General features: G+C 45.3%; 1 protein-coding gene across 9 annotated transcripts in view; it reads left to right on the plus strand.

Annotated features, from left to right (window-relative positions):
• sox5 (SRY-box transcription factor 5) overlaps positions 1 to 15857 on the plus strand; it is an 85662-nt gene that overhangs the window by 18877 nt on the left and 50928 nt on the right. For all 9 annotated transcript variants that reach the window (XM_062382803.1, XM_062382804.1, XM_062382808.1 and 6 more), the window contains exon 3: positions 876 to 1098. In XM_062382803.1, the coding sequence (XP_062238787.1) occupies positions 876 to 1098 (223 nt within the window). The remainder of the gene's footprint in view (positions 1 to 875; positions 1099 to 15857) is intronic.

Consider the following 15857-nt stretch of genomic DNA (forward strand, 5'->3'; position numbering starts at 1 on the left):
TTCATAATACTGCAAGTGCAAAATTCAGTTTATAATATAATAAATTCAATATAATAATGTATATAATATAATATTGTATCTGCTATTTCTTTGTGAGTATTGTAATTTCCAAAGGTCATTAAACAGAACATGTTTAAGACTTTAAATGCAGTCATACGACAGCAGGATAATTATTCATGGTGACAGCTTGGCAAAAGCCACAGAGCTTCACTTTGTATATTTTATATTTGGTCGCTGTCATGCTGATTTCTATTTTGTGTGTTTTCCTCCACCCCGTTCTATTCCTTTCATAAGTTTATGGAAATGATTTGACGCGTCTCCAAAGCTTTGTTTTTTGAAACGGGATCTATTTTCTTGTGATTCCTCTGAGTGATGCAGTTGCATCCTCAGCGTTAATTGTCACGAATACTTAGGACAAAAGTAGCGTGGAACTGAAACTTGGGCTCGGGACTCGTGGCGTTGGACGTCCCTCAAAGCCAAGTGGTAGGAGGCTTTGTAACAAGGAGTTTGCGCGACTCTAAGAGGGCGCAGAGTCTTTTTGCTGTTCGTTTCATGTCTTCGTTCTGTCAAGTACCTCCAAGTCAGTCAAATGCAGATTCCAGAGGATGTGAGAGGGAGAAGAGAGAGGAGAAGTGTGCCCTAACTTGAGAAAACTGGCTGCTGATGAAAGTTGATTGCATTGAGCTGTGGAAAGGGGAGATGGATAGAATAAAGGGAGCTAGAGAAGAGGAGGGAGATGAAGATAAAGAGTGGGTGTATGCCAGTTCCTCCCCTACCTCCTGCTACTTTTTCTTTCTCGTAGTTTATTTGTCCTGAAGTTTATGTAGACTTTTAAAAAGCAATAATTCCATTTTCTTTACCTCCCCTCCCTTCAGGACCAGGACGGCACTAAGAGGAGCTCTCTGAGTCCTTTCCCCCAGCACAATTCTACCTCACCGGGCAAAGAAGAAGGCGGAGGGGGTGGACGGGCCTGCAGCGACGGGGGCTCCTCCGCGGGCGCCCTGGGAACCCCAGAGAGACGCAAGGGCAGCCTGGCAGACGTGGTGGACACACTGAAACAACGCAAGATGGAGGAGCTGATCAAGAACGAGCCAGAAGGTCAGTGATTAAAAGAGGACAGTCGTGCAGGCCAGATGTGTGATCCGCAACCCCCCATCATCTCTCTGGCTCCGTGCCGCTCTTTTATCACATTCTGCTGTCCTTGCTCCCATGGTCTTTTCTTTACGTCTCCTTTCCTCTATGACTTTATCGCTCTCTCTCCATCTCTCTGTTATGAACCCACACACATTTGAGATGAGAGGAGAGCCTTTGTTTTTCAGCACACAGACAGATAGCATCAGCTGTTTGCCCCGATTGTCCACAAAGCTTTGCATATTTATGTCAATCTGACGAATAAGTTACATGTGCGCGTGCGTGCGTGTGTGTGTGTGTGTTTGGTGTACCAGTTATTTATAAGCCTGCAAACATACTGGGAGATAATAACAACTATTAACTGGCTTAACATTAAAGATTCATATTAAGATCTCTTTTAGCCTTTTAATCAGTAAGGGTTAGATGTCACACATCACTTCCTGCTACCTTTATAACCTTTGCTGTCTCAGGCCTCAGATTAAGACTTTACACACTGTCTTGAAAGCTAAAACAGGTTGTTGCCCATGGCTACGTAGCTTAGCTTGATTACCCCCACATTTAATTCTCAAATTTAGCCCTAGGCTAACAGTTGGTGTCTGTGAAGGAGATAGAATTAGCCCGTGGCAACTCAGATTTCCACTGGGCAGATAAATGGCAGCTTAAATCACAATGAAATGCATGTGGTAGTGACGATGTGATAAGGGGATCAACAACAGGTGTACTTGGTGTAACACACAGGGTGAGACTCAGTGTTACAACTGGTGGAGCTTTAAAGCCTTACTAAAGAGCACTTAAACCAAGCAGCCTGGTCCTTCTATCCGATATGCATAGAAAAGAGGCATCAGACCTCAGTAAAACTTAACCCGCATAGTCGCAAATGATAATTAGACCCAATATAAATGTGATCAAACTGAACAGACCAGAATATAATGAGGACACCAGCATTATGTGCTTACAATAACAAGCATCCTTGGTCAAAAACAGCAACAGTATTTGCTGAGTCTATGAGCAAATTAAGTTTAGAAAAGTTGTTTCGTATAGTTTATTCATCCATCATCTATCCATCCAGTATCTTTACCTCCTATCCTTTGAGGGTCGCAGGGGGAGCTGAAATGTCAATCCCAGCTGACATTTGGCGAGAGGCAGGGGTAGGACAGACAGGTCGCCAGCATATTGCATCACAACATACAGAGACAACAACCACTCGTTCTCACATTTATACCTATGGTCAATTTAAACTCTCCAATTAACTCTAATTTGCCTTGGCCTTGGCCTATAGGAGGAAGGTAAAGTACCCGGAGAAAATGGACACAGGGAGAACATGCCAACCCCACACAGCACCGCACCACCGTGCCCCCCCTTAAACATTCCATTTATAGAACTGATAAAAAATCCTGCAACAACAGTAATACATTCTGTCATCAACCAGAAAATAATAATTCTCTACTCAGTTCCATAGCTGTGATTGTGTTACCCCTGTTGACATTGCTAAAGTTGCTGCCAAATCTGGGGGTAATCACCATCACTTTTATCAGAGGCAAAGCATTGGAACTTGTATTGGGTCTTGAGGCGCTGCTGCTTTTATTTACTGACAAACCGCAGCTTAAAGTGTGCACTCACCGCTAAATACACCCAACTAACAAAACCCTGCCTCGATCACCAGCACCTGTCTGTTGTGGGTGAAGCTGCACTGCAGGCTCTTAAGAGTGGACCTCTAAAGCAGATGAATGCTACAACATCCACTACATCGTCTGATGCGCCTCCACACTTTTTAGCTTCTAAATCCACCACTGTTGCACTGTCAGATTTTCTATTCACACATCTCTGTGAACTGTACTCAGCCTCAAAACCCACTGAGCCCAGAAGGTGAAAGAATTTTGTCAATTTAAGTGTTGATGGGGTTAGGTCTTAGATGGGTCTTTAAGTGTACATGCACATGTGTGTCTGTGTTGCCCCAGTGCATCACAGGCTTCCATTTCAAGCTGTGATGTGCTAACCTTATTCTGAAGGCTGTGAGGGGTTTTGAAAGCAGCAGAGGCTGCTGGTCAGCTCTCGCCGCCCTGGCTGTTTTTATCCAGTCAATAGAGACAGCCTGTTGTGGTACTTTATAGAAAGATAGAAAGAAAGAGAAAACTGGGCTGCTTTTTGATCTGAGCTGTTTTGGGTTGTTCATTGCTTCGCTGGACCTCATGAACCGGCTGCACAGGAAAAAACTGAAATAGTGGATCTTTATGAGTCAGCCAGCGCAGAGGGAGAGAATGAAGGAGAGGGAAGAAGAGAAGGGGGAGAAGAACAGGACAGAAGGAATAAGAGAAGGAGATGAGGAGGAGGAGAGTGGAGGAGAGAAAGACCAGTGTCTTCACAGACCCCATTAGCAGAGTGCCACTGTGGTGGGGCATCCAAACCGACCCCGAGCATTATCTTGCCATGCGTTTTAAATGAAACGCGCGAACAAAAGCCCCCAGTGCCTCCAGACCCACACACATACACAGACACACACATGCAAAAACCCTGGCCAAGCAGGAAGAGAAAGGAAGAAAGAAAAGACAGTAAAGGAAGAAAAGGGAAAGCTGAGAAAAGATGAAGAGAGGCAGAGGGAAATGAAGAGAGTGGGGAGAGGGGGAGCGCGGGGGACGACAAGGGGCAGTATTGAGCGCGAGATAGAAATCCCTTTTCTGTGCCCGGCTAGCTATTGTTTGGCTGTGTGGCTCAGAAAGGCCATTAGCAGCAAACAGCAGGTTGGGATGAAAATTTAATGAAGGCTTTAATCATTATGAAAGGCCTGGAATATTACTGCTCCCTCTCTCTCTCTCTTTTACACACATGCCTGTGCGCTGCTTCCAGTCGGATCAATGACACACACAAACACACACACACATTCAAGAGTGTAGGAGCATTAACACCAGCAGGAACGTGAACAAGAGGCAAAAGACACAAAATGGGTCATAGAACGATAAACATCTTAAAAACAGAAAGAGAAGCATGACTTGTCGAAGGCAGCCCCTGAGCCAGCAGACACACACACACGCAAGTATGGCTTAAGTTTGAAAGATATAGTTTTGTGTCTGTGGCTAGTGTTGCTCTACTTAGGCTAGATGAATGGAGAGTGGTAGATACTAGGTCAGTGTGTGTATGTGTGTGTATGTGTTGGCTGTCGAAGCCTCTGGGAGCAAATATACTTGTGTATATGTATTTGCATATGTATTTGTGACAGAATGTGTATACACGTGTGTTTAGGGAAGCCTTGTGTTTGGCCGTATGCATGCAAGGTGTGTGTGTGTAGGCCTCTAATAAATGACTAGTCATGTTGTCCCCCATGGCCTGGCCCAACCGTGCTCCACCGCTCCCCTGCTCTCTCCATTCATCTCCTGTCTTCCTCCACTGGCCACCTGCTACCCTAGAGATACACACTCTCACACACACCGTTACATACATGAGCAGATGCACACACATAACCAAACACGGCTCGCCACCTTCTCTTAATAACTTCTTCGGGAGCGACAGGAAGACAGGAAGGAACGAGCCAGGATGAGAATGCCTGACACCGCCTTGTGTGTGTGTGTGTGTCCGTGTGTCCGTGTATTCATCTGGACTCGAGGCCACTTGGTGAAACGGCTCGTGCTGGAGTGTGTGTGTGTGTCATTATGTGGAATAATGAGAGCAGAGTGCAGAGCAGCGGCGCAGGAGGCGCAGGGTCGAGAGGAGAGTCGGTGCTTAAACCCCAAGAGACATGGCTGCAAGTTCAGGATGAACACAAGCACACACACACGTTGGATGCAAAACTGACTCACACACACAAACACTCACCTGGGGAGGACAGTTCCCTTGGAGTTGCCATTTAGCCCCATGTAACCCCTGTGACACAGAGCAAGGCCTAGTGATAATGTATTAGCCCAGTTGTGGGAAAAAAGAGGGGTGGATGGTGGATTGATGGATAGATACGATAGATGGATAGATACCAAAAAAGGATGAGACAGATGAATGGATGGAAACAAAAGATAGAAAGATACATACATGCATACTGTGGGAATGCACATGTGATGGATGGGTAGATAGAAAGATAGATGTTAATCTATTCAATGAAAGAGGCGATACATGAATAAATGGGACACAGATGTTCCTCTCTGCCCCTGGAGTAGTGCCTCCACTGCCCAGGACTTTCACCACACACTCAACCTCATTCCTCTCCTCTTCCTCTCCTCTTCCTCTCGGCAGCTCTGACTGTAAGTGGCCGTCATTAATTGCCAGCTGAGCTCTGTCTCTGGTCCCGTCTGTTGACCCTCTGCTACCCAGCTACAGCTACCCGTCACTGGGGCTCCGCGGCCTCTGGGACTCTTTAGGATTTCTCCTCTTTTAGCTATAAACGGAAACAGAGGTCCTCATCTAGAAATTTGTTTCCCCAGAATGCATTAACTGTACATCTGTTGAGGTGGCCTAAATCTATTCAAAGTGATTCAAATAAAGCTGAATCAGGTGGCATGTATTTACTAAAGTCTAAAGTAGGTATGTAGTATAAGTATAAAATTTGATTTAACCTGCATGTTAGGTTTTAAAGTCTTACAAATGTAGAAATATTACATACTAGTTCTTTAATTAACGTTGAAGTTGTTTTTAATTATGTTAACGCTGACATGCTCAGTAGATCTTTCTCAACGAAACAGATATTAGCAAGGTTTAATAAAATTATAACTGAATTTATCTTAGTACATCCTGTCTGAGTTAGTTTGTAAAATAACCTGGGGTTTAAAGGGTTATTCATTATTCGGCTACTATACTATATATTTAATTTTTGGGGAGTGCAAGATATCCTGGGACTGAGATATTCCTTTATATCTGTCATACTAGACATAGGTCTTTAAAGGAGAGCCACCGTTTCCATCATTGATCCCTCCCTGCTCTGGAGGAAAAGCCTGGGAAACCATTTTCTAGTGATGCAGCAGCAGTATAAAACGTATTAATGTCACTTTGGTTTTCCTTACCCGATGAGATCAGAAGTAAATCTCTGAGGTGTCAAATGACAGTTTGTCTACAAGTGACGGCTGCAGCTATGAATAAGAATCAGATCAGTTTTCTCTGCTCTGCTTTGCCGGGGTCAACAAATGCCAATATTGTTCTTGTTTTACTGAGCCTGGGTGCAGCTCCGGGGTCAGACCCTTACCTTTGTATTTTATGGCCTTGATCTGGACACACGTGCAGGGCCACAAAAACACACACACACACACACAGACATTCTGCCGTGTGCAGGTTTACAGCCTTGCCGGCAACCTCGAGGTCAACCAGAATGGTGTTTTTATGGCTGAGCGTACTCGCCGCTCTGAGGCACCGGCTTCCATACTGAAAATGCCAACTCAATGACAGATGTCACACAACACACACTCACGGACACATGCTCTCACATGCACGCACAGCACTTCATCTATTTTCAAGGCAGGGAGGGAACCCAGGGCTTGCTTTTAGAGCGCACTGAGGCATTTTATAGGACAGCACTTAGGCAAGGCCATTGTGCCACACAAGCACACAGTGACCGGAGCTCCCTCACGCCTCCATACACTCCAATGGGTGACAATGGGAAGGGCGGATACGTTCTGCCAAGAAGAAGGAGAGAGCGAAAGAAAGGGATGGGGAAAAAAAAAAGACCCGGAGAAGTGGAGGGTTCTCTCGTTCATCTGTCCATCAGTGTAGACCCCCCCCCCCTTCACTTTGCCTAATCCTTCTCCTGCTCTGCTGTCTGGGAGGCTATGTCACACACACACACACACACACACACACACACGATAAACATCAACAATGGCATATACAGCCTTTGCAAGTCCTCACATGGACCTGCAACTTTTTAAGCACATATCCCTGGAGGGAATTTGTGAACTGAAACACAGCAGCGCTCGTGCACACAAACATGCGCTCACACACACACACACACACACACACAGATGCACAACAGCAGGTTCACAGCCTAGCGTGGGAGCGGGCGAACGTCTTTATGTGATTTCCACCCTTTGTCGGTAATTAGTTAGTTGTATAAATTAACATGAAGTGCAGCAGGACTCTCACAGCCATTGTTTGTCGCGATCATTCTTCTCGCGCTGGGAAAAAGAGGAAGGCAAGTGAAATGAAACAGAAGGGGAGGTTGAAAGAGAGAGTTGTTTTTTCTTTTTCTCTTTTTATTCACTACAAGCGGGAAAAGTAAGTTCAGGGAAAGGAAGAAAAAGTACGATTATGTGTCCTCTTGACCACTTAAAGCGTGGCCAGCATTTGTTATAGAGAAGTTGACATCACGCTTATGAGACTAACTCTGCCTTGAACCCTCTGCTAAAAAGATCGGAATTCCGCTTGTTTTATTTAATTTTTAAGCAACGCTTCCTATCCCGTGACCAGGCAGAGAAAAATAAAACCTTCAAACATTCTTTTCCTAACAGTGAAAAAGGAAATGGCATCCTTCTGCACCAATAAAACTCACTTTATGCTGCATATCTAAGAACACCAGTTCCTTCCATAAATGTCATTCTTCCCAGTCATCCCAGTGTCATTATGTCAGTTAACTTCATGGCATTTGTAGTAGACGAGGTGGGTGGGGGGGGATTCATCATAGACATGGCTCACGATTCAAATCGAGTCAATTCACTTTTTTCTTTTTGTTTTGTTTTCGCTCTCTCTCTCTTTTGTGGCATGAGAAACAGGCAACGTCATGGGGCAAACCTGAGGCCTATTGTGGGGCCGGGGCCATTGTTGGCGCGATGAAAGACGCATTCAAGTCACTTTTCTTATTGAATTGTTTTGCGTCTGCTTTTCAACGTGGCATTCTCTCCCCAGCCTTGCACGAGACAATCGGTGGGGATGAAACTCCTTTCTGCCATTCTACCCCGTCCAGATGAGCGATATTAAGGAGATGAATAGTGTGCATGTGTGTGCATGTGTGTGTGTGTGTGTTTGCATGGAGAAGCAGTGCCCCAGCTTTTGTCCAATACATGAGCATAAAGGGGCTTAGAGAGAAGAGAGCGAGGGCCCTGCGGTTTTCCTCATGGTGTGTGTGTCTGTGTGTGTTTTCGGCCTCCTGGTGTGGCATTAAGTTAAGGACAAAGGCCGAGGTCCATGAATCAGCCTGTGCTTCCATAGCTTAGCTTATTGTGACCTACTCACAATTTGACTGCCCTATAGTACAGTGTGTGTGTGTGTGTGTGTTGATACCTGGTGAAGAAGCAGAAGAACGGAGGGAATGCTTTTGTGTTTCTTCGAATTTGGTGTCATCCACACCATATGAATGAGCTGCGTTTTGGTCGGTGTATGTGTTACGTGTGTGTGTTTGTGTGAATCGGACTGTCCCACATAAAGGACCCCTGTCAACGACTCCAAAATATTAGACAGGCCCCAGTGTTTTGGCATCCGCACATTCACTCCCATTCAACTGCATGTCCCATGACCGAATCAGTGGAATCCATGATTTATCTGCTCAGCTTTCTCATAAATTCTCTTCATTTGCCCGCCCTGTTGTTTTTCCTCCTTTTCTGACATTTCTTTTCCTTTTTGGCTCTTTTCACCCATTCCCATGGAGAGACGGAGGAATGTTTTTATGCCGGGAAATGGCTTTGAAATTAATGAACCTTTTTTGCGTGAAGTGCCGACTTTCATTTGTCTCTCAATTACTCTATCAAAAGGATACGAAATGCAGCAAATGTTTTCAGAAGCCCCCCAAACATTTTTACCTTATTAGATCAATTTATTATCTATATTAGGTCAGCCAATAACTTCAACTTCTTCCATTGAGTAGCTTATGACCATACCAGGAGTTAATTTTTCAGTGGGTGCTTTATTTCAGATCGACTTTGTGCCATAACAAAAATCTTAAAGCTTCAAGCTTTCCAGACCCTATCATTAAAGTGCACGTGTTACAGCGTGTGAGCATATCACTTAAGTGTACATAGAATAAAGGGTGAAATAGGTGGAAGGTGCACACCAGTTATTAGATTTGTATCTTAGGGAGAAATTCTTTTTTGGTCCAGAATTTCCCAAGTAAGCTTCCTGATAAAGAGTTTTGTCATGTATTTATTATATGGAAAGTTTTGAGAAAGTCAGTTAGTTTTGTGTAGCTTTCTGTTAGAGCTTATTAGCCATGGTTTTGCGAGACGTTCAGTGTGTGTGTACTTATCGTACATTGTACATATGTTTATAAACAACTGTAAATGTACAGGCAAGCCCCGTACAGACAAGTATGTTTGCCTCACTGTGCCTTAAACACCACACCACACTGCATGTTAATATATACAGAGACTACACCCCAGTTCTGACTGTATAATCCAGGCTTGTGTACAAAGTAGCACAATCTGCTTAGTGCAATTTTACATCTCAGCGCAGACACACATGTGAAAGCATTACAGCCCTGCTACTCCCCATCAGCCAAGTCAGCCGCGTCCAGTGCAGGATTTAAGGCCTGACATGGATGTAAAGGGGCTTTAACTGCCTTAGCTGAGGCGTGGGATTGGTGTACATCACTGTATGGCTGCTGTTACATGATTTTACATATTCAGTGTGTCACCCTACACTTGACGACAGCCTGTGTGACCTGACAAAGGAGCCAACACTTTACCCGTGAGGAATCGGCGATAGCAAATTGGACGCATGCCTACGATCCATGCAATTGTCACCCATGGGCCACCCTTATACTATCCGCTCCCTCTTATGTGAGCAGATAAGAAGGTGGTGTGTATCCTTTTGCGTAGCTCGAGCACTTCAGTCATTCACAGAAGAAAAACAACTCAGGGAGCCAGTGACTCAGTCAGTGGTTTAATATGTGAGCCGGCCAGCCACACAGTTAGCCACTCAGCAATTCAGGCCCCCATTCAGTCAGAGAGGGAGTCATTCGCTCAGCGGGTCCATCACCAAGTCAGTGTGTCAGTCTTTGAAGCCACGGGGTCTCCATTAATTAACCCCTGACTTTCTGGTCAAAGGGCGGGTCCCGCAGATGAAGTGGTAGCGTCTGTGTTGTCAGCCCCAGGGGTCACGACCCTGACCCCTCTGCGCTGCCCAGCCTTATTTGAGCCAGATGTTGGAAGACAAGCATCTCCAGCGCCCCCTCCCAACTCCCACCCTCCTGCCCCGGCCACGCGGCAGATCCAATGCTCCTCGGGATCGCTGTCTGCCTGCCTGCTTCCCATCCCTTCTCTCTCCAGCAGTCTCTCTCTCTCCCCTTGGGATCCCTCCATCCGTCCATTCACCTCTTCCCTCCCATCCCTCTATTTTCACCCCTCCCTCCTCGTTTGGCCCACTGCCCCTTTCCGCTTCGCTCATGGGAGAGCGCCATGTGTGTGTGTTGCCTGGCAGCGTGCCCGTTCTCATCCCCCCCTCCACCTTCCCCCAGTTCCCTCCTTTTCTCCAACCTCATCTCATCTCTTGCTCTCATCTTTTCCCTGTAGCCTCGCATCTATTCCTCTTCTCCACTACCTTACTCTCCATTCATCTCCTCCCACCTCCCTTTGTCCATGTCACTCTCTCCACCTGCTTCTAATCATTCCCCCTCCATCTCTTTCACTCCCTGCCTCCATTCATACTTCGCTCTCCCTCCTCCCTCGCTCCCTCTTCCTGTCGTCTCTTCCTTCGGCTGGGCTCAGGAGCAGTGAACAGGTGTTGTCTCCTTTTGATTTGGGTGCGTTCGGATTAATGCTGTCAGCTCAGCTGTTAAAACAACTGCCACCGCCAGATGCCAGTCAGTTTGGGGCTGGAGCTGTCACCTACACACACACAGACACATATACACACACATGCAGGCACTCGCACACACATATTTAAACATCCAAACGCACACTCATATGCAGACGTGCACACACACATGCACAAGGCCTCTTGGCTCATTGTAATAGCGACAAAGCAAATCAGCTGCGGTACGCCAGTCATGTCTGTAACCCAGGTGTGTGTTTCTGAAGCTTTTCCAAAACATTGCAGTCAGTGGGTATGAAAGATAAATCATACTGTAAGACATCCATCATACAAGATGTACATTATTTAAGATTTGTGTTAAGACTCCATTCAGACCTGTTATTAACATGTGTGCTGAGTGACCCCTATCATGATATAATTATTCTTGGGACAGGCTCATTTGATTTAGCTTTTTTTCAATATTATCCATTCATAAAATAATTGTGGAGATCAGTTTTCATGCATCCTTAACAGGGGTTCAAAAATGAACTGTGACTCTTTTTAAAACTTATTACAAATCAAATACTGAATGTATTTGCCTCGATGCATCCTTAACTGTGAAATCTGAACTTACACTTTTACCCTTGTGAGGACAATTGTGATCATTGTCACACTGACGGTGGGTCAAAAGGTCACCGAGCTTCTGAAGCAAAAAAATGAATTTACAGCCAAAAACATCCATTATTCACACAATAATCGTCTACTTCTCTTAGATAAAGACAAAAGTCAAACTTAAAACTAGTTTTGCATGTCATCACCTTGGTTTTGCTCATTAAATCATATTAGAGCTCCTCCTTCAACTTAAAGTTGGACATTTGCTGTTGTGTTCCGTGAAGAAACCTTCAGTGAGGCTTGTTTATATTAGCCTGGCCTATAACTGTGTTTACTGTTTGAGGAACTCTCCATTCCTAAGGCAACACATGATTTCTACCTCTCCACCTTCACCCTCCCTCCCTCCGGCTTCAGACCCTGCTCACACTCACTTGTTCCTTTCTTTCCTCCAAAACATCCATCCTGCCCCATCTGCACTTGGCACACAAACAAACGGACACACACACACCTATCGGGAGTTTCTTAGAGCAGTGCAAGAACTGATACCTGCTTCGTCTTAAACTTTCATCTTCTATGTGTGTGTGTGTGTGTGTGCGTCACCATTTACTGGCACCGTTTCCCATCCTACGCTATCCTTAAATTTAGAATCTGGATCCTTGTTGTTTTAACTTGTGAGTGAAATGATGATTAATTATGAATATTGTTGACCGGCGCTGTGTAATCGGTGTGTAACAGAGCTATTTAAGGCTCCTTTTTGATGTGGGTGGAGCTCGCAAATTCTTTTCCGTCTGCATTTGTGTGTGTGTGTCTCAGATGGTGAATAGTGGGCTTCACTGTGGTGATGCTCATTTCTTGATCCACTTTATATAGACACACATTTACAAACAAAAAGTCAAAAACATTCCACTTTTCACCTTTTCCTTCTGGTAGATTGTTGTTCTCTCTCTCTCTCTCTCTCTCTCTCTCTCTCTCTCTCTCTCTCTCTCTCTCTCTCTCTCTCTCTCTCTCTCTAATTGAACTCATGTACTCATATTTGTTTCCAGGATTCACACTAGACTGTCTTGTGATGCTTGTTCAAGGAACAGTCCACACTAAGACACTGGACACTTGTTTGTTCAGTTTGTCTGACACACCGCTACACCCAAAAGCACATGCACTCTCCCTCACACACACACACACACACAACACACACTACTAACATTGAGACCTCTGTCTAGGTCTCCCTTCCCCCTGTGAAACAGTTAAGTGTCTGAAAGAGCTCGACCTCTAGCCCCTTGTCTCTAACCCAACTAACCAAACCGCGTCTTGCCCCAGTTTACTGTACCATCACGCCCTCCTCGTCCCGTATGTTGGTTTGTGTCATTACGCTAACAAAGTTACGGCCAAGGTTACCATAGCCCACTGAAGTCTCTGGTCTCCACCGAGCCAAAGGTTGTTAAGACAATTAGCCCACTCAAAAAGAGTCATGGGTGTCTTGTCGGGGGAATGGAGCAGGAAGAGGGGAGGTGGTGGGGGTTTCAAAGACTCAGAGGAATGTTCAGGGAAGAAAAGACGTATTGATGCGTGCAGCCGCGTCTGCGAGGGGTCGAACAGAGACACAGTCAACTTGTCTGGATCGCGATACGAATGATCAGATTAACAAAGGACTGATTTGATAAAGAGCAAGAAAACAAACAGAATATGTCATGACAAACAATTATTTGATCCAAATCATTTATTAGATCCTGTGCATTATTAATGTTTCCGTCAGCAGTTATTATTTGTTCAGGCTCTTGCTTTATATGCCAGACCAACTTTCCATCTCCAGTGGGCGACTTGTACAATGATTTAAAGCTTATTGATCCTGAATCTGTTTTTAAAGTTACCCAAATTTTTTTTTAAAGGGATCATTTACTCTGAATGGCTGCAAATAATAAATGGTGACACAGATGCAGTAACTAAATAAAAACAAAAACTCATGTAAAGAGTTATTCTAGTAGATTAGCAAACTGGGATGACATTATTTAACCCTGGAAAATATGTTCAATACTGCATCTGTGTGCAGCACTTTCTCTATCACACATCACTCACACAATGAGCCTCAGCGTCTTGCCCAAGGAAACTTGTGTGGAGATTGAACCACCAACTTTCTGGTTAGTGGACATCCCGCTCTACTACCTCAACCACAACGACCTATAAGTATAGTTCACCTTGTGACAAGCAGGCTTGGCTTCATGTGTAAATGAGTTAGAGAGTCTGCTTTTATCCATTTATACAAGATCAAGTCCAACATTAGTCCCTCGCTCTCGCTGCAGTCCGTTCATTGTGCAGCTCTGTTATTGTCATATATTTGCGTGGTAGTTCTGCCGCTCCTATTCGTGGGCCACAGATGGCAGAGTGATTTAAAGTTGACCTAACCGGCAGCATCAGCTGTTGTTGACGAGGCAAATTTCCTCCACCAACCAAACAGTTTTTTTTATCCCCGGAAAACAATGTGATCTTTCCAGGAAAATTGTGCGGTAGGAAAAGATTTCCATGGAGGACTTTCGACGTGAGCGAATAATTGGTGCACAGTGACTATTAGGGCTCAAACAGGTCAGGCACACAAACTCTCGCAGGCGCACACACACAAACCCAAACACACACACATGCTAGTCAGCAGAGCATTCCAGTGCTGTTTGGACTGTTGTTGCCATTGGTCTAATGGTTCTCACATGTCTGTCGCCCCATCTTTGAGCAGCACACAGGACAATGTGGGCTATTCTTAAGAGTCTACAACACACTCTGTATCAAGCTGATCGACGCACAGATGGAACAAACATTCACACATAGAGAAGAGAGAGACGCATATCAAGATTCAAACACAAACAGAGGCAGAAGTGTGTGCATGCATGGGCTCGTGTGTGTGTGTACGTCTGTTTGCGCTTGTCAACAGCGTCCGCGCTAACTGCAATAGGCGCCCGCCGTCCGACGGTGTGAGGCCACTCTTGAGCCAGGCCAGCCGTCAATCAAACAGCCGACACGGGGCCAAAACTGTAATAGCATCAGAAATAACAGTCTTTACCCATCAGTCTCACATGCGCAAATGTACACGGCAGCACAAACACTCCAGCGCAGGGGAGGTTAAAGTCACAGCTCAGCCCTGTTTGAATAGGCTTCCAACATGCAAAGCAGCATTAGTGTGTCAGGAGTGTCTTGCTGTTCTGTCTGTCTCTCTGTCATTGCTTTGACAGGCAGACCGAAAAATGTCAAGACTCACAAGAGGGAACGCAGCACTTGGTGTGTGTGTATGTGTGTGAACTTGTGTGCTTGCACTCTGTGTCGGCCTCTCTCGCTCGTAGTTAGTGCGTGGGTCACTTCTCCTCCTATACACGGCAGGCCCAATACACAATGTCTTCTTTTGTTGTCACGTTAAAGTGATGCAATAAAGCTGTGCAGTGACAAGGACGGCCCGGGGCCCGCCGCAGCGACAGAGACGTTGAGTGTGTGTGTGTGTGTGTGTGTGTGTGTGTGTGTGTGTGTGTGTTTACGCGTGTGTGTGTGAGAAGACAAGAGCGCTGAAGAGGGGTTATTGCCACGAGACAGATTGCAAGTGTCATTTTCCATTACAGCAGCCTGAGCCACTGTGTACGACACACACACACACACACACACACACAGATGTGCACAGATACACACTCATACACATGCCTTGGCCTACTTAAACAGGATGCTTTTGACAGGGAGAGATGTGCGTGCATTAAGAGAGTGCCGGACCCGACTATTTAACCCTCTCGGCACACTAATGCCAGGTTGAGATAGCAGATCTGCACACACTCGCACCTATTTCGCATTGTCTGTTAATTCACAGACTATCGATATTGATTTGGTTGTCCCACGATACTTACGATTTCCAGAATCAAGTTGTTGCTGAAATCATTTTAGTTATCGATTTTCATCGTTGAGTTGAAAGATTACATCACGGACTGAGAAAAACTCGTTGACCTCTCGGGCTTATGACGCAGCCTCAGAACACATCGGGCCGTTTAAATAAAGGGCTGTTGCATTGAGTAGTTGATTTTTTGTCTGATTATTTTTGTTTAGTTTCCAGTCAGGAAAAGTAATACACTGAGTGTGAATACAGTGACCACATTGAGTCTTAAATACAGCATGAGCCATTGTTGCATGTGAGTCTCTATTATCTATTCAAATGTCTCTCGTGAGGCTCTGTTTGTTAACCAGGCAATTAGCGGGCAGTATTTGGTGGTTATCAGTACCACAGTTGACACTTGGTCTCTTCAGCGTGTAAAGCATGAGGCTGTAAAATGAAAATGGGATCTGTGCTCGGTCCCATAGCTTGTCCCTAATAAGGTGCGGTGGCAGCGGCTATCAGGGGCCGAGCTGAATTAGTCCGCAGCGGATTCAAATGTCTAGATGCTATCAAACACCATTTAATGATAATGGAGGTCACAGAGGCAATTGGGAAAATGGTGTGTGAATGTGTGTGTGTGTGTGTGAAAGGACCGTTT

This window comes from Platichthys flesus, chromosome 23, assembly GCF_949316205.1.
Source record: "Platichthys flesus chromosome 23, fPlaFle2.1, whole genome shotgun sequence".
Lineage (NCBI taxonomy): Eukaryota > Metazoa > Chordata > Actinopteri > Pleuronectiformes > Pleuronectidae > Platichthys > Platichthys flesus.